The 18,297-nt window shown below is 44.3% G+C and overlaps 1 protein-coding gene across 2 annotated transcripts; it reads left to right on the forward strand.

The window, feature by feature from the left end:
• The first annotated feature begins 1,318 nt into the window (after positions 1-1,318).
• Positions 1,319-17,799, forward strand: gprc5ba (G protein-coupled receptor, class C, group 5, member Ba). Of its 2 annotated transcripts, none has more exons than XM_006791452.2 (4): positions 1,319-2,180; positions 10,279-11,298; positions 11,517-11,662; positions 14,346-17,799. In XM_006791452.2, the coding sequence occupies exons 2-4, from the start codon at positions 10,281-10,283 to the stop codon at positions 14,388-14,390; spliced, it is 1,209 nt and encodes a 402-aa protein (XP_006791515.2). In that variant the 5' UTR covers positions 1,319-2,180; positions 10,279-10,280; the 3' UTR covers positions 14,391-17,799. The 2 variants fall into 2 exon arrangements, with proteins under 2 accessions (XP_006791515.2, XP_006791516.2); XM_006791453.2 differs by having other exon boundaries at positions 11,517-11,638.
• Positions 17,800-18,297: the final 498 nt, after the last annotated feature.

Raw genomic sequence — 18,297 nt, forward strand, 5'->3', positions numbered from 1 at the left:
ATTTCTTGTGATTAACTAGGTGTGATTATATAACGATTTCCCTGCCTGTTCGCAGTTGTCCATAAAAACGATGAGAATAAAGATGAAATTGGTGTTGTCTGCGGATACCGGAGTGAGAGGACCGGTAATCTTCTCAGTCCTTCTGTTTTGAGCTGCGACCCCCTCCTCTTCCTCCACCCTCTCTTCCCATGCTGTCACTCTCCCAGCCTGCACCTGTCAGATTAGTCTCATATCCTCAGCTGCTACTCCATGTGATACGCCTCCTTACTGCCCAGAGCCTGCATGTCATTTTACTTTGCATGTATTTATGAGTCGGAGTGCATGTGAAAGGAAAAGCGAGGGGGAGAGAGACCAGATAGAGGCCAGTCTCATGGAAAATGTATAAAATGTGAGTGTTGCTGGTTGTTGCTTCCCAGTTTCTTCCTCATGGTGCAGCAGGATTTGGCTTAGTACCATTAACATGCAGAAGCCAAAATTTAGATGAACACCGCCCCCTAAATCGCTGGATTACCTGCAATCGAATAAAACTAAACCTTTCTCTGTGAACGGATATTTTGCACCAGCTCCACACTGCAAGCATTACAGTCACCTGGTCAGACGTGTTAGGCTGCTTGGGGGGGGGGGGGGGGGGGATGTTTGTAAAATGGAAATCCTTCCCCATGACTCGCATCTAGCAACACTAATAAAACAGGGAATCCAAGAGGAGGATGAGATGGTGGGAGCCAGTGGGGGTGTTCCACCAGTCCAAGCCTCCCTGGAAGATGGACTGGAGCAGCTGAGACAACAAGCATGTGATGTGAGCGAGAAATAATAATCACCACAATTTGTTACCATCAAGATCCCCTAGATAACAAAAGGAATCCCGGAAAGTGGATCGTGTAACTGTAAAAATAAGAGTCACAGAAAAACGGTCCACGAGAACAGAAGTCGGAGCGATTTAAAAGTAGTTTTTATATAGGGCTTTTCTACTCTACAAGGAGCACTCGGAGCACTTCGTAAAGCATGCCTCATTTTTACATTTCAATCTGCTTTGATGAATAAATTGAAGAGCAACTTGGGGTTCAAATATCTTCCCCTAGGATACTTTATGGCATGCAATCCCCCAACCTCCCAATTGGTAGATAACCCGGGATACCTAACGAGCTATAGCCATCAACTTAAATGCCATTTCATTCGTCATCCACGTTGTTAAGCGTGTTTATTACTACTATTTATTACCTCTATTGGAAGACATAGAGGACATTAGCTTGAGAACTTTATTCTGAAAGGCACAGTCGGAAACGCATTGGATAAGTTGACGTTGCATTGGTGTGTTTTCTGTGAGCTCGGAACAGTGCCGCACCAGCTGGATGTGACAGAGTTGCATGTAGAGGGTCCAATCTGTGCTCACAGGCTGAAACAGTGACAGAGATCTTAGGTGGAGTGGAGTGTGCGCGTGCATGCGCTCGAGTCTCGTTGTGCAGCGAGCTAATACAGCGTGCACGTGTCAGTGATCAATTAATCTGTCACGGTTACAGTGAACGAGGACAGAGAGGAGACGGCGGGGACTGTGGCGGCTGTGGAGAGCTGTCACTTTCTCTGTGCGCGTAGAAGGATTATCATTACGCACGTTATGCGGAGCGCAGCTTCGGTGATGCGCTGAGTCGGGAGAGGTGCAGCGGGGAGCAGCGAGAGTCAGCCCGGACATTCAGCGGCATAATCAGCGCAGTAACTGGAAGAGGGGGGATCCGTGTTGTTATGGGCATCGCAGGATTCCGACCGGCCGTCTGTTTTATTTATTCCGGTGAACACTCCGACGTTGGTGCCGAATCAAAGTCAAATATGCGCACTGCTAAACAAAGGATTTAAAGGGAAAACGATAAAGAATCTCTTAAATATTTCAACCCTTAAACCCGGTTTGTCTCATCCTCTCTCTTGTTTTTGGACTTCCATTCATGCACATTCTGCCGCTGAGGAAAACAGACACGGGCTGAATAACCGGGTACCTCTGGTGTGGAACCAGGAGCAGGAGGAATCCTCTGGTCTTATCTCACAAGGGTCCATGTGGATGGAGAGAGAATACGCAAACCCAGCGAGCGGAGCTCATTACGAAATGTGACATTTTTATTGTGTTTCCCATCAAACCTGACAACTGTGCACCCGTCTTCATCCTCGAACACCTCTAATTTACGTCGTTCAAGGTACGTGCTGCTCACCATGTCGCCTACAGATACTGATTTTTTAAGGGGAAAAGGGAGGGGGGCCAGGGGGAGTTATCCTTGTGGAAATGTGTACGCACGACATTTACTGAGGGCTGTTTGGCTGAACACCCTACAGGGAATCACTGTTTATTTGAATGCACCTGCGTCTGTACTGTATTAAGGTCGATTTTTTTTTTAAAGGGGGGTTTATCAGCTGAGAAGGAAGTTGCATCACTGACAGCCGTAGAAAAAAAAAGGCGATGCACCAAATGCAGGTGTGGGGAGCAGAGGGCAAACACGGGTTGAGCATTTTTGCAGAAATGTAATATTCATGCACGATGCTCAGCTCATACTGTCTGGAGCTTAAGGCAAATTAGGTAAAAACTAAAGAAAATGACGAGTGAAGCAGTTCGACTGGTGAGACATTTGAGCTTTTTTTCTCACGAGGATAGAAACGCTGCTCTCTTTTAGTGGCAGCGACTCCATTTTCATCCCACAACACACTGGGATATTTGGGGAGTGTCAATCACTCCGCCGTGCTTTAGTTCGGAGGTTAGATGTCATTCTTTTATTTTTGGGATCACACACACATTCCCCCCACCCCCCAGGATAACAATGGCCTTACTTCTGGTCCCTCAAACAAACACACTCTTCTGGAAGCCCCCAGGGATCCTCCCATGTGGTCGTATTGTTAAGAGAGAGGGGGATGCTGAAAAAAAGGAAAAGAAGAAAAGGGCATTCTCTGAATTTGTGTTTGCTTTAAGCTGCTTCTTTGGCCAGCTAAAACACAGGGGTGTCCCTTTTAGTAGACTTGAACCTCTCATGCTGGCCTTGCAGACAGGACACAATGCCCAGGGTGTCTAACTTGACAAGAAATCACACTTAAATGTCCTCTTGAGCCCAATTAGAAAAAGGATCTTTGCATGGAAACTGATGCCAGTTTATGGATTACCCTCCTTATTGATCAGTAGATAGATGATACGCGAGCTCTGCGTGCAGGATCGTGTACCGAGTAAGCTCACTGGCCTGTTTTGGAGTGCTTTGTTTTCTATCATTAATCAATATTCAGCAGGGTGAAGCTGTTTATTGTCAGACTGTGAATTCATGAGTTACTTAGCATCCTCTTGGGGGAAAATAAAGCTACAGTTTGTCCTCCGGGAAGACGCCATATGTGCCGTGTTCAGATGATTGTATACGTGTGTGTGTTTGTGTGTGTAGCTTCATGTACACATGAAGCAGCTGACTGTATAAGATGGGGTATTTTTGTCACTTACATGGGAACTCCTTGCTTCTCCTTTTATATGTGTATTTGTGATCATGCACCTCCCACCCTTTCCAACACACACACACACACACCCACCCACACACTCTCCAGGCAAGAGCCTCGCTCCAATTCTTCCTCCGCATATCCGGCTGTTCCTTCTTCCTCTTGCCTCTCTGATCACTATCACGCTCTCTAACCAAATCTGATCTCCTGGGCCCCTGTGACCACCCCCACCCTCCAACCCCAGCCTCCTTCATCTCCACTCTGGGTCCCATCAAGTTATCTATAATGGATGCCGCTCATTCGTGTCACACAGAAGCAGAACACGTGACACCAGATGTCCGTGGCTCTAGTTTCAGGGTACACTTTGGGGTTTGGCATGCCTTCACATCTGACCCGTCACCTCACGCTTGTTGTTATTGTCGGAGGGAGAGAGACAAGATAGTCAAGGGAGGGGAGTAAGGCTTGAGAATAAACACTGGCGCTCTTAATTGCCAAGTCAATTAGCATATGGTCTCGCTGCGAGTCCAGTCACATGGTAATGAGGCCTAATTAGGGTGGCCAGGGATGTCTGAAGAGTCTTAGGAGAATACTTACACTGTCAGATTCTTCAGTATGGCACCCAGGAGCTTGGTGTGGCAAATGTATCACGTCTTTTCAGGCTCTTCTTTCAGGGTTTTTTTTATTCCTAAACCTGTTTATATATGTTGTCTTTGAGGTTTTTTTCCCCTAAACTTTGCCTTTCCAACTTCTTCCCACTGTTTTAGCACCCACATGTACATCACAGTGGAATAACACATCACTTCCCTCATTTTTCTCTTTAAATTTCCATTGTTTTGTCTGTTGCTACCAGCTGGATTATGATCGAGCTCACAAATGTCACAAGACTGTTGACAAACGCAGTCAGATCAGATGATGGAATTCACTTTTGGCTATTTTATGTGAATTAGGAGGTTGGATGCTTTCCAGCAAATCCATTACCTCGCATTTGTTTATGATAAACCTTCATCAAAAAAAATGGCGTCATGAATGGGTAACAGTTGACCGGCTACGACAAAAATCTTGTCGGAATAATGAAGAAAGCGTGCTGTACTTGCAGGATCAAAGCTGCTGTAGATGTCTCCAGTCCATACACAGGAAACTCTAGGATGTCTGCTGCTGTGTCGCTGGGATCTCAGGTCTGTTTATTTCAGCAGCCTTGCAGGAAGTACAAAACTTGAAAGTATAGAAATATATATTCATGCACGAGACTCAGCATATAAATTGGCCACATATTGGCGGTTTTCATCATTGAATGTCTGTGACTCTGGTTAAATGCACTGCTAGAGAAGTCATCTCTGGTCATCTTGTCAAAGTGTTCTCAAGAGAGAAAGAAGATTCTTCGCTATAGGAAAGAAAACCAAGTCCAGCCAAGCCAAGTTTAATTTAAAACCCTCTCAGATCCTCTAAAACTGGTTGATGAAAACAGAAAACTGGAAGGAAGAAGATGTTCGAGCCAGCCCTCTCACTCAGAAAGTCTTCATCTGTAGACCATGTACAGTCTTAATATACTTTTACACTACAGCACTAGGTCCTTAGAAAGAATAGAATAAAACTAACTCTTATATTAACTGATTATAATGTACTTCGTTTAATAACTGAAAAAGTTACAGGAATAAACACCTGTTATTCAAATGGTCAGTATTTTAAGTAATTTATAGATTTTTGTCAATGCACTATCCTGACTTTATTTGTTTTTTTGGTTTTTTTTGCTTGTCAGCTAGTTATTATGTAGCAAAGATTTTTTATATAAACAACATTATCATTAGTTTAAAAAAGGCCCTGAAAGGATCTAATTGCAACCTTCATAATATTCTATAAGAATGAATCAGTGGAGAGGGACAAACACGAGTTGCTCTTTCAGACCAGGCTTTCATTCCTGAAGCCACTGCAGGCCTGGGTTCATATTATATATATAATCCCAGCTAATAATGTAAACGTATGCAGTGTTATAAGAAAAGGTGGATAATGCTGGCGTCGTTGAGCGGTGTCACCAGCAAGCAGATGCCAGGACAAGACATGCAATTGACCCGCTCACCTCAACAGCTGGATCCGTGCGTTTCCAGATGTATACCTATGTATTTAAGCACTCGTACAGACGCAGATTCATCCCCATTCAGATTCAAATTCTCGGCATAAGACTCAAAAAATGACAATTACTGCTGTTGTCAAATCGTAATAATCCTCCCAATTATCACAAGGGTAATTAGAAAGCATCTGCTCGTGAGCTACGTCTGATAATTGTTGGAGCTTGTAATTGTACAGGACAGCTTGTTTCTACCCCCCCAACCCCTATCCCCCTCCCACCCCCATCCCTGTCTATTCAGCCTGGGGCAGATCTGAATGACTGCAGTGCTGCACATTTGCACTCTCATGCTTGTATTCGTGTTGCGTTTTAACAGCAGCGCTGTAAGGAATTGCATGCTGCATTCTTTCCACAATCAGTGTTGTGTCACAATGTGTTGCCTTCTCACACACACACACACACACACACACACACACACACACACACACACACACACACACACACACACACACACACACACACACAGAGTAAATGCCACCAAGCTGGATGTTGCGTGAACATAATGCCAGTATGTTTATGCGAAAGCAACACATGTAACACTGCTAGATGGGAAATGAAGGGGACTAAGATGGACCTCTGGTTGCCAGCAGGCTGCTTGGCACTGAGGAAGATGAAGCCTGAGAAACAGCAGCCATGCAGCAGAACTGGCAGGAGCTGGATCCTTCCCTCAGTTACATAAGATACACAGTGAAAATAAAAGGAAAGGAAAGCAGGGGGGATGAGGAGGTGGAGTAGGAAGGCGCGAGGGGGCACAAGCAGAAAAGGGGAAATGATGCCAAAATGGAAGCAAGACGGTGCATTAGGGATTAGACACTGGATAGCAAAAGAGGGGGACTAGTCGAGGAGTGTGAGACGCATCTTTCACAGCACGTCTTCAAATACAGCAAGTCGAGGCCGCTCTGGCTGCTCTGGAGGAGCGGTGGCATTAAAAATCCAACAGAATAGAGGATTTTTTTTTTTAATGGAGGGGAGGGCAGAGATGGCTGCGTGATGAGTGACAGAGAGAGAAACACGTCTAGAGAGAGCGAGGGGAGGGCGAGACGGCGGCTACATCCTCTGTGCTGCACAAACCAAAAGGCCAGACAGTTTCGCTTCTAAAACCACTCGTGTAAAGCTGAAGTAAAAAAGAGGTGTCTGTAGGTGTGCGGCATATTCTGCGTAGCATTTTGCACATGCACGTCTCGCTGCTTGTGCATGTGTGCAGCCATTCTCTCTGCGCATCCTTCAGCTTTGCAGCTTACCGGTCTGCCAAGCCACTCAAAAAGCAGCCAGAGCAACCATCTGTGCGAGAGGGGGGTGACGAGATGGCGAGCGAGTCAAAAAGTCACGAGTGTGCAGGCCACAAGCTCCAGTCCCTCCGTGTCCTGTTGTGATGTGCACTTGTCTCGAGTGCAAAGCCTTAATGTCCCAGTAATTACAACGTGACAAAGGATGTGTGGAAGAAAGACAAAAAGAAGGAGGAGGAGCAGGCTGCTTGGCTTTTTGAGGATGAGCGAGTGAGGTTTTAATTCCTTGGCTGCTCTCCCTTGTTCCTGTAGTTTAGTGACGGAGCATAAAAAGCGGGATGATGTTAGGAGGAAACATGAGTGTTTTTGTGCGTTGAGGCGTGCACGATAATGTCAGGTGTTTGCGTATGCACAAAAAGATCCAGCTCTGTGTTTTTATGTGTGTGTGTTTTGGTGAGTCATTCCTCTGTAAGCACTGATTGATGTTAATATAGACCAATAATAACCAGCGGCTAAGAGCTGCTGCAGCAAGGAAGGAAGGAAGGGATGAGACAACAGGAAATAACAAGCAGGAAATGAGGGAGCAAAGCATTTTATTAATGAGGAGGCATGAAGAAGAATTTTGGAGAGTGTAAATCTCTGAAGGATATCATGAAAGGGCTCGAAACACATGAATATGCACAGCGCACATATATATTCACACATCTTTCACTGTTATGCCCTCAGGGGAGGGGAGGGGGGGGGTGAGAAATAAATAATGCTATTTCGCAAACTTGTAAACAACTGCTCTCTTAAAAAATCCGTCTTAAATGTATATAAGGAAAGAAACATCAAAAGCTTGTAAATAAATGGATGGTCCAACTATGCAGGCAGGGCGAGAAGCAAGGTCTGGAGAAGAATTATAAAGCAGTACATATTGTGTTTTTCAGTTTCTTATAGAAGATTAATAATGCTTTTTTTTTGTGGCAAAATAGATTTGAACATGGGTGTTATTGGTGTTTTTTTAAATGATGTGTAAGGAATCTTAGCTACAGTTTATAATATAATTCAAAGATGTAGAGAATCTGGAGAAATCTCTTTTTGCAAAGGACAAGACAGAAAACTAAAACAGTGGTGACCTTTAGGGACTCAGCCTGTACTTCATTAAATTTAAACTGCAATACTAAAAATCACTGCATGGGCAGTAAATATATTTTCTATGTGATGTAAAACTGTACCATTAAATAAAAAAAAAAAGACCTTGACTAGTGGGTGCTGGTACAACTCACCAAGCAAACCGTATGCCATAGGGCTACTGCTCTTTTTCTCTCTGTCTCAGCTTTAGAGACAGAGTGTCTGTCTGTCCCCCCACGCCACCCCCATCAAGACCTTGATTAACCACTGGCTCCTCACTAAAGAGAGACCACTTGGCTTGTTATCAGCACACAGTTCAAAAGTCAGCATCCTTGATGGTATGGAGGTACATTAGTGCACATGTCACGGGTGACCTGCACACCTAAGAAGACACCATTAAGACTAAGTGACATATACGTCCACCCATCCATGTCAAAACACATTCTGCATGTCTTAGAACAACACGGCTGCATAGGAGAAAAAAGAGCGCAGGCAGTTAACCTGACCCATCCTACAGTCCAGATCTGTAATGCACTGAATTCATTTGGAGCAACACAAGAACTGTTAAGCCTCAGATGATTTATTTGTATTAATACAGCATTTAAATTATTTCAAATCTGCTTGTTTTTATTGAGATTTTAGAGCGCGTCCAATGTTGCGGTCTAAGCTGTGACAAACACATGAGCAGTCAATTTGAGCTTATTTACACATCCAGCCATTATAAAGCAACTTAATCATTAGTTTAGAGTCCACCTGCTATATTTAAATCTACTGTTGAGTGTCCTTTTGTCAAAGGAGAGTTAGAATGAGCTCTTGTTAGAAGTGTAAAAGTAAATGGCACCGGTAAAGTGGCAGACAGACATCTGAACAATGAGCTGAAAGTCACTATAGAGCAGCAGAGAGCTGCAGGACTCCATGGGAATATGAGTGATGGTTTTTATTTAATGTAATGTTGTTAAAAAATATTGATTGTAGCTGGTTTCCTCTTTACTGTCATACCTTACAGGAAAGTCAGAAATGTCACAAAGACAATACGTCCCAAAGCGGGGCTACACTGCTACTGATTGACTAGACTTCCTCATATTTTCCAAATGTCTTGAGTCTATTTCTCTCTTCTTCCAGTCTGCTCTATTTAATAACTAGTGTGTTTAAACCTAGTACTCTCCTCTATCGCCCCAACCATATGACTCATCCCAACTTACTTGATATAGAGAGACAGAGGACATGAAGCTGGAAATATCCAGTGTTCACTATGTGGTATGCAAACACTGTCTATTTGTGGACACAGCGAGACGTTCATGGCGGACTTGGACTGTGACTAAAGTTCTCTGAAATAAACAATCCAACGTGCAGCTGTAAGCATGGAGAGGATAGAAAAGAGCAGCGTGCATGAGCCAGCCTGGAAAGAATGCCCGAAAGCTTAGTGACAGCAGCCTGGCAGGAAGATATGTTTGTGCGCGCGGTGTAGTGGCGCCTTTAAATACAGATCAACCTCCTATAAAACACACAGCTTTGTCAGGTGAAATGACAGCGCTGATCATCCCAGCAAAGCCCACAATGAAATGAAAGATTGTGTATTTTTATGTGTGTTTGTGTGACTGACAGCTGTGATGAATAAAAGAAAAGGGAGACTGAGACGGCATTGATTTTGCAGAGTGCTTATGTGGGTTTTTTTGTTTTTTTGTTTTCCCCCTCACTGGGACACTTTTCTCAAAAGTACACAAATGTTTGTACTTGTGCTCGAGGTTCTGTTGCTGTTGTCTACAATAGATTGTCGCTAGGTGCCCTTAGATGCCTGATAGTAAGCCAAACTGAGTGTACACAGTAGTTCCTTTCTCTGTTTCTCTTGTTTTTTTCATAAAAATATGCATGATGCTGCAGCTCCCCTGTCAGCACTCCAAAGGCTAGTGCGCTGGATAAGACTAGACAAATCACACCCCTAAAACCCTGTTGTTGTGTAGGTAGGTTGTGTAGGGCTCTTTTGTATTTTTCATTGCATGGGAGGGTTGCTGTTTTTATTTGAAGCCATTTGCCTCAGAAATGAACCCTTTAAAAAACTTCTAAAAGGTTCAAAAAAGGTCTGGCTAAAGGCTATTATTGGTGAAACAGGACGTGTGTGTGTGTTAGAAAGGCTTCAGTCATTCACCCTGCATGAACTACTGTCTTTTGTTCCCTCTCTAAAACACAGCAGTGGCCGATTGTCTTTATTGTCACACAAAGGAATGATTGCTGTGGGAGTGACTGCTCAGCTCTACAGCTTTGCAAATGTTATTGACCAGAATGACTTACTGACTTTCTCTCCCCTACTTTTCTCCACTCTCCCTCATTGCCCCTTACCTCTGCATCATCTCGCTATCTGTCTTCTCTCAGAGATGGCGTTCCCATCAGTTCTCCTCCTGCTGCTGCTGACTGTTGCTCACCGTGCCAACAGCGAGCCAGAGCCGCTCCCTAGAGGCTGTGGCTGGGGCCTTGTGCGTCCGTACACCCTCCTCTGTGACCTGGACTCCATATGGGGGGTGGCCGTTGAATCTGTGGCCGCCGGTGGGGTGCTGGCTGCCATCTTACTCGCCCTAGTCCTGCTGTGCCGTTTACGCCACATCAGTGAGGGTGAGAAGCGCAGCGGCGTGGGACCTATCCTCCTTCTGCTTCTCGGTATCCTTGGCTTGTTCGGCCTGAGCTTTGCTTACCTGATTGAGCGGGATGAGTCACTGTGTCTTCTCCGCAGGGCCCTATGGGGTCTCCTTTTTGCCGTTTGCTTCTCCTGCCTGCTGGTTCAGGGCGTCCGCCTGCGCAGGCTTGGCAGGGAGCGTCGCAGCCCTGGTGGCTGTGCCCTAACCGGCCTGGCACTGGGTTTGAGTGCCGTACAGGGCATCATTGCTGCAGAGTGGCTGCTTCTGACCGTGCTGAGGGAAGGAAAAGCTGCCTGTCAGTACCTTCCTCTGGACTTCGCACTGGCATGCAGCTACGTGCTAGCCCTCCTACTAGCTGCGCTGACCGCAGCCTCCCTGGCCCTGTGTGGCAAGACACGTCAGTGGCGCTGCAATGCCATCTGGCTGCTGGTCACCTGCCTGATGTCACTGCTGCTGTGGGTGGCCTGGGTGGGCTTCTATCTGTATGGAAACAACTGGCTCGGCAGGTCTCCAGAGTGGGATGACCCAGCGCTGGCTATTGCTTTGGTTGCTCAGGGCTGGCTGCTGCTGATCTTCCATGCCATTCCCGAATCTCACGTCTGCCTGAGACCCCCACCCCAACCCACTGCCCCGGATTATTTCGACACATCCCAGAACTCAACGCGGATGAGGGAGACGAGCTTCGACGATGACACCCCTCTATCTCACAGGCAGTTTGTGGAGAACCAGGGCTATGGATATAATGACGAGAACACTGCAGGTACAGCACAATCTGATACTTTTGAGCAATCAGGTGTAATTTAGCTTTGTAGGAGGAATGTAGGCCAAAGTGACTAATGCAACTCTTGGAAACATTTGTATGCTTGGCTAGTAATAACTGCAGGAGGACATTTCTGCAAGTGTTTCTTTGGTTCCTCCAGACAGTAAGCCGAGTGGTGAGTCAGGGTGAGTAATCTCTGTCTGTCTCTTCCATGCCAGGCTTGAGGAGCGGTGGCGGTGCCGGGCAGCACAGCAGCAACACCGGTGCCAGGCCAAGCGCTCCTTTCCGCAGCAACGTCTACCAGCCCACCGAGATGACCATGATCCTGAACGGGGGAGCGGTGAGTACATCCTCCCAGTCACAGGTACACGCCGCTTACACGCCGCTCTCTCATTCGACCACGCCGACAAGACTGCATGCACATTTGTGCGTTCTGGACCATACGTCATTGCACAAGAATGAGGGAGAGGTGTGAGAGTGTGTGCGTGAGTACTCAGTTTGTGTTGGGAAACTCTCAAGCGACTGTGTTTGTTCCACGTGCATGGACGGATTTGTCACAAATGGTCACTCATCTGACATTGATCTGTGTAAGGGTGATTGTGAGGAAGCTTCTGCTTCTTATTCTGCTGTCTGTGTAAAAATATAATACCATTTGTCCACTGAATGATGCCACTGTCAGGTGACCCAGCAAGATTCATTGTGCAGGATGAATGGTCACCATGGCTGGTGCAGGTGAACCGCTTTCCAGCCACTGTGCTATGAATTAAGCCCACTCAACAACACCTCGCATATTACAGAAGTCTAAAAAGCTGAAACGACACTCTGCTGACAGAGATAATTTGTAGTCACTATTCCTAGAAATTGCAGCTGGGTGTGATCGAGCTGACAAAGGGAACGGAGAGGCGTCTCCTTAAGCTGCTTTGCATAAAATATCACTAGTGTGCATGAACGGTGTTGTTGTGCACCCCCATTAAAGGCAGGCAGCGTTTATTTGCACAGCCGGCTCAGGGCGCTCTGAGCGAACCGATTTGCAGAAAGCATGAAATAAAGAACCTTTAACAGCAATTTTAAAGGATACTAAAACAAATACGAGCACAAAGAATTAAACAGAAAACTGCAGGATTGTATTGCAAGGTTGATAATGGTCTAAGTACAGTTTGACATTTTAGGAGACTGGCACATTCCCCATCTTACAGCAAGTAAAACAGGAAAATCAATACCCCTCCATTCTTTACAGTAAATATCAATCATCTGCCAGGCTGAAAGTGGAAACATGGAAACATTTAGCCTTTTTTAATACATTAAATCAGTCTTTGTACTAAATTAATAAGCTCCTGCTTAAACCCACATATTTACACTTAAAATAAGTGTAACTTTAGCTAAAGTGCAAGCCAAGTTGCACTGGCTAAACGTGAAGGTGGCCTGTGCTGGAGGTAAACCTTTATTTCTAATTCCCTCTGTGTGATGAGTCATGTTCGCCCATTTGTCACTGCAGCACTATTTTTGTATAAAGCCTCACTTTCAGATCCACTCCACTTTCTGTTAAGTTACTCCGATGATAAAAACACAGCACTTTCCAAAACCCTTTATTCCTAAATAAGAGTTTTATTGTGAACCATCTGAAGGAGTAGGCAACCATATGTGACGACATCTGCCTGGTATTAATGGATGACAAACCGAAATGGATCAGAATCAACAAATTAAACACGACCAAAAGCAACAATATGATTGTACCGTTGGATTTTTTTTTTTTTTTTTTAATTGGAATGCACATTTTATGACAGGCACTTTGTTTTTTTCCCGGAGGCTGGTTATTATTGGACACCAGGCTATTAACTGACCACAGTGCATTTCGGGAAATATAATAGCTGCTATAATTGGATTCGTGTGGCTTTAAAATTTAATAGCAATACAATAATATGAGCCATTATTTTCCATCAATAAAAACATACTTTTTGACGGATAAATATTGCATTCGTTCCCTTACTGCAGAGAGCAGTATCATTTACTGCAGTATCTTTGTTAACACTTTCCACAACGACGTCCCCTGTTTCCTTAATGACTAGTTTTGACACCTCAGGATAGATCACTAAAGATGTGGTTTGCGCACCTACTCATTTTGTACTACAAGCAGGCCTGAAAGATGTTCATAAAAGAGCTTCAAAGGTTACTCCTAGTAGGTTTTCAAAGGGTGAAGAGTTAAATAGCATTTTTATAGAGAATATTAACTATGCATTTACAAGAAAAAGAAATGCAGTTTTTAGTTTTTCTGAAGCCCTGAATACAGCCTGCAGGTTTTCCACTCAGGTTTCAGGGTACACCTAGTCTCCGGCTACGTCCACACTAATGCGTTTTCGTTTGAGAATGCATCGTTTTCTCTCCGTTTTGGCCTCTCCTCCACACTGAGACGGCGTTTTCCCCAAGGAAAAATGCAGCTTGATAGCAGACATTGATAGTCCATTTAAAAAGCATGGTGCTTTTCCTCGACATTTTGCCGCGACGTTTCAACAAGCCCGAAAGTAAATAAACGGCAGACAGAAACTAGGCAGGCCGAATCTTCTTGCGTTTCACGCATGTGCAGTACTGGAACGTCAGAGTTTTCTGCCGTTTCAATGTGGACGCACAACTCTGTGAAAACGACTGAAAACGCTAGCGTGGGCGCGGAACGTTTTCAGACGAAAACGCCGTTTTCAAATCTATCCGGGCTAGTGTGGACGTAGTCTCTGTGTCACCTGAGAGGTCAATAACTGGGCAAAAAAGCCAAAGTAGCTTCAATTCTGTGAATGCCATAAGATATTTGCAATTTACCTGGATTGTGGCAGCTCGATATCTTGAAGAGAGAATTCATATAGACTGGTTTTAGTGTGTAAATACATCTGCAATGGCAAAAACACAGGCATTTTGTTTTAAAACACAGAGAGATGTGCACATAAAGTGTGAATGGAACGTATGCAGACCCTGTAACCATGTGAATTAAAATGCATGTCCAAAAATGAGATGCTTTCTCGACTGCTGACGGTTAACAAATGTAACTTTTTCACCTACAGGTGCCCTCTGCCCCTCCTACCTACACGGGGAGGCAGCTGTGGTGAGCGAGAGGTTTGGAAAGAGGCTATGTGATTTAAAAAGGAAAAAAAAAAGGACGAGATGAAGAGGGTGAGGAGGGAGAATGAGGGGGGTCCGGGACGAAGGGCCCACCTCCCTGTCTGGCTGGACTGGACTAAAAGCACGGATGCCTACATCGACCTTTCACTCTGTGTACAGACTTTAACACTGACTGTGTGCCAATCAACTACTGTTTGAGTGTGTGTGAGATTCAGAGAGAGCAGGATATGGAGGACAGAGCTGAAGGTTTTCTAGAAGAGTGGAAATGTGAAAGAAAGTAGCAAAAAAAGAAAAGAAAAAGACCCTGATCTGAAAATGCCGACATGCAGTATTCCTTTTTAGGCATCATTTGCTCCTGTGACACTACAACATTGTAGGCATCCCTGAAAACTGTGAAATAGATTGCTTTTTCCTGCTCACTCTCTCTTTCTGTCGGGCAGGATGTCTTTTCTGCAGCTCCACACAATGAAGGCGTTCGAGTGGAAACATTTGGCTCTGTCCTCCATCCCTCCACACCGTAGGTGTAGACAGAGCACATGGGCAAACTGCACAAGTTGAGCAGGGCCCTCCTAAAATAACCCTGCCTCTGTAGGTGTGAATGTACAGCATATAAGAGGAAAGAGTGTGTGTGTATGTGTGTGGTCCCTATAACACTCCAGCAAACCTTTCCTCTCCAGACTGTTACCCCCCACCCGACAACCCCCAACACCCCAGACCTGTCTCCTCCCTCTCTCTCACCTCTGTTAGGGTTGCGATCAGATCCATCTGTGAATAAAACACATAACTCTTCTCACCTTCCGCCATCCTCCCACCTGCATGGACACTTTGCAAACACAAACTCCGAAGCCTGAACTGTGACTGGAAAGGAAGTTTCCCCAATGACCACAGCTGCAACTGAAGCACCTGAACAGAGCTTTCCACAAACCGCTTTTAGATGTACGATAAAGCAGAGCGGATTATGATTGGACAAAGGGAATGTCAGTCATGACCGGGCGAGGGGGGGGGAGAGGCGTCGCTTAATGAATCGAGGTCAGACTGCTGTACGCACCCACATCTCCAGAGCCACTGGCGTTTTGAAGCAGCCAGGAGAAACTGTCACTTTATATCAGCAAGAAACGGAGCGAGGAAATGAAATGGTCTCCCGTTCTCGGTTCCTGTATTTGTGTTTGTGTGTGCGTACGTGAGTGTTGTGATTTCACGAGTGTCAACGGGGGAGAAAAAAGAAAAAAAAAAAAAATCAAAGTCCAGGTACATTTCTGGTGCTAAATATTCCTCCACACAACCCTCCAGTGAGGCTCGGAACTACAAAAACAACACTTATATTGATACAGTAGTCAAGCTGTGAGTGACAAGACTATATTTAGAGCTGTGGCTGGTGTTTGGAGATATCCTAGAGCCTCAGAAAGATCAGATTAACAGTGCAAGGTAGAAAGAGGGGGATCAAATGGAAAAGGAGGAGGAGGGTGTTGGTGAGTAGGAATGAGATAGCACGAGACGGCCCCAAAGGGAAGTCTGTGTGACAGTGAAATCTCTGAGACTTCCTTCACTCAGCCTCCAATCTGTATGAGAAAATGGCTCCCATGTCTGTCCGTTTGTATTCATGTTCCTCTTCTCTATGTCGTTGTCTTCATTTCTGTTTTCTTTTTTCTGGTGGAGCGTCTCTTCCTCCTCCTCCTCCTTCCTCTCCTCCTCCGGACTCTTTCTGTGGACAGCTATAGCTCAAGTCTCTGTGCCAAGAAGGACTCTTGTTTCACTGGAGTCTCTGTTTCACGCCCTTTCCCTTCATCATGGCACCGGCTCTCTCTTTCACCCGAGGAGCTGTGTACATAGTAGTGCTGTAAAGCTTTGCTTGCTTGTTTACCTTTTTTCTTTCTTTTTTTTTTAACTGTAGGCTGAGTTTAGATATCAGTGATTCATTGGAGAACTGACTGACCACTGCAAACTGATTTTATCTTCTTTTTTTAACTGGTTTGCTTTGTGTTTATACATTTGCCTGTTTGTTACATTATGCTTTTATTTTTTAAACTATAGCATTTTGGAAATGTTTCGCCAACAGTAGATGTGCTTTTATTTTATTTTATTTCATTTTGATTTTTTTTGTTTGTTTGTTTGATTAAGGAAAAATTGTGAGTTGTCAATTATCAGGATTTATGTTGGTTGTACCTCCCACACTTTGCCGTTACGGGGATGCAAACGTGATTATGTTCAAATTTTCAAAAAGACAACAATGCCTATTGATAATTTTGCCACTTCATGCAGTAAATCATGACTTAGTCTGTGATATATTAGGGATAGCTATAAAAAAAAGAAAAGAAAATGCAAAGCAGGGAGGGCTCAAGCCCACCAATAGTCAGTGTGCTGGCCCCTGATCTTACTAAGAAAAGACAAGGGGTCAATCCTTGACTACTGCTGTATGTTTATGTCTTACACACTGGCTATTCTAAAATAGGACTGCTACTTGCAGGCCAGCTTCATGCCCAAAGACAGCTTGTCCTGTTATACCAGGCTCTGTTTGGGCAGGCCTGGTCTGAAACAGGCTACAAGCCTCATATCCATGCAAGAAGAACTGTCCTCAGGGTTTTAGATGGTCAGCAGCAAAGAAACAAAGCTCCTGAGTATCAGCACTCAGAGCTGAGGGGGAGGGAGGTTTCGATTCTTGTGATGTTTTCACTCTATGTGGAGTACATAAAAAAAAAAGAATAACATGATGTGACTTTGTAGACTTTGCACTCGTCAACTACCTATCTGTGCATGCTTATCACCATTTCTACATATATGACCTTTCTCAGACCTACTTTTGAATACTAACTATTTATGTAAAAGGTCATGTGGCAACAATCATACTTTCAGTGTATATCAGATGACACACTTAATGTCTGTGCGAGCTGGTTCTTGAGAAACAAAGGGAAATGGTCCAAAGCAGTACGATTCCCCAAAAGGAACAAAATGCCATCATCACTGGACCTAATAATAACTTCCTCTGTTAGTTTGAAGAGTTGAGGGTAAAAAAAAGAACAAAAAAAAGGAGAATCTTCCGACTGATATTGTCTGTGTTTAAAATCAAATAGACTGTGGTGAGATTTTGCACACAACTTCTATGTTAAGTTTGTCGTCCCTGGGTAGCCCATTTGAAAACCCTTACTCCCTGGGGTTGACATGTCCTTGCCTGTACTCTCCTGATTTGTCTTGCCTTCAGACTGCTCCAGTGGGGCAGCTGACAGGGGTAATATTGGTTTTCACAGCTATGACTGTGCAGTGACGCAGCATGCCTATGTATAGAACTTGATTCCCCTGATTAGAAAAAGACAAAAAAAAAAACCCAACCGTTAACTCTCTTGTTTCTGTAACCAATTCAGGACAAAAAAAGTTAAATAAAGGTGTCATATTTGTAGTTAACTTTTAATTGGATGTTGTGTTTTTTTCCTGATGACACATGGTAACAATAACAGCCAGGTATTATGGAAGAATAAAAAACTGCATGTGCTTTTCCCATTTTTGTCAAACCTTCGCAACGTTTCTGTCCATACAGATGAACCATTGAGTCATTGAATGTTTTCACTTTTCATTCTGTAACCTAAAGCAGTTGGTTAGCCTAGCTTAGCTTAGCACAAACATGCGCAAAAGGATGAAACCATTAGCCTGTACAAAAACGTATTCATATGAAGTAATTTAATGAGATGCAACATGTTCAATTATAAGCTTTAAGCATGTTTTTTGTTACCTTTGAACATGGACAGGCTAGCATAAAGAATTAGCATAGTCTTTATGCTAATTAAGCTAATAGGCATACAGATTCCATCTTTAACAGATAAACTACCCCATCAGACTCTTGACAAAAAAATGTTCACTAATGTTCACTAATATCTGTAGCAAATTCTTGAATCACCCCTTGAA

The sequence above is a fragment of the Neolamprologus brichardi genome, chromosome 4 (assembly GCF_056152115.1).
Source record: "Neolamprologus brichardi isolate AB-2024 chromosome 4, ASM5615211v1, whole genome shotgun sequence".
NCBI classification, from domain to species: Eukaryota; Metazoa; Chordata; class Actinopteri; order Cichliformes; family Cichlidae; genus Neolamprologus; species Neolamprologus brichardi.

Excerpts from the sequence above, each read along its gene's own strand:
- gprc5ba (XM_006791452.2), top strand. The coding sequence starts at position 10,281 with ATGGCGTTCCCATCAGTTCTCCTCCTGCTGCTGCTGACTGTTGCTCAC. Across the intron at positions 11,299-11,516 it reads TAATGACGAGAACACTGCAG|GCTTGAGGAGCGGTGGCGGT; the intron begins GTACAGCACAAT and ends CTTCCATGCCAG. Across the intron at positions 11,663-14,345 it reads GTACATCCTCCCAGTCACAG|GTGCCCTCTGCCCCTCCTAC; the intron begins GTACACGCCGCT and ends TTTCACCTACAG.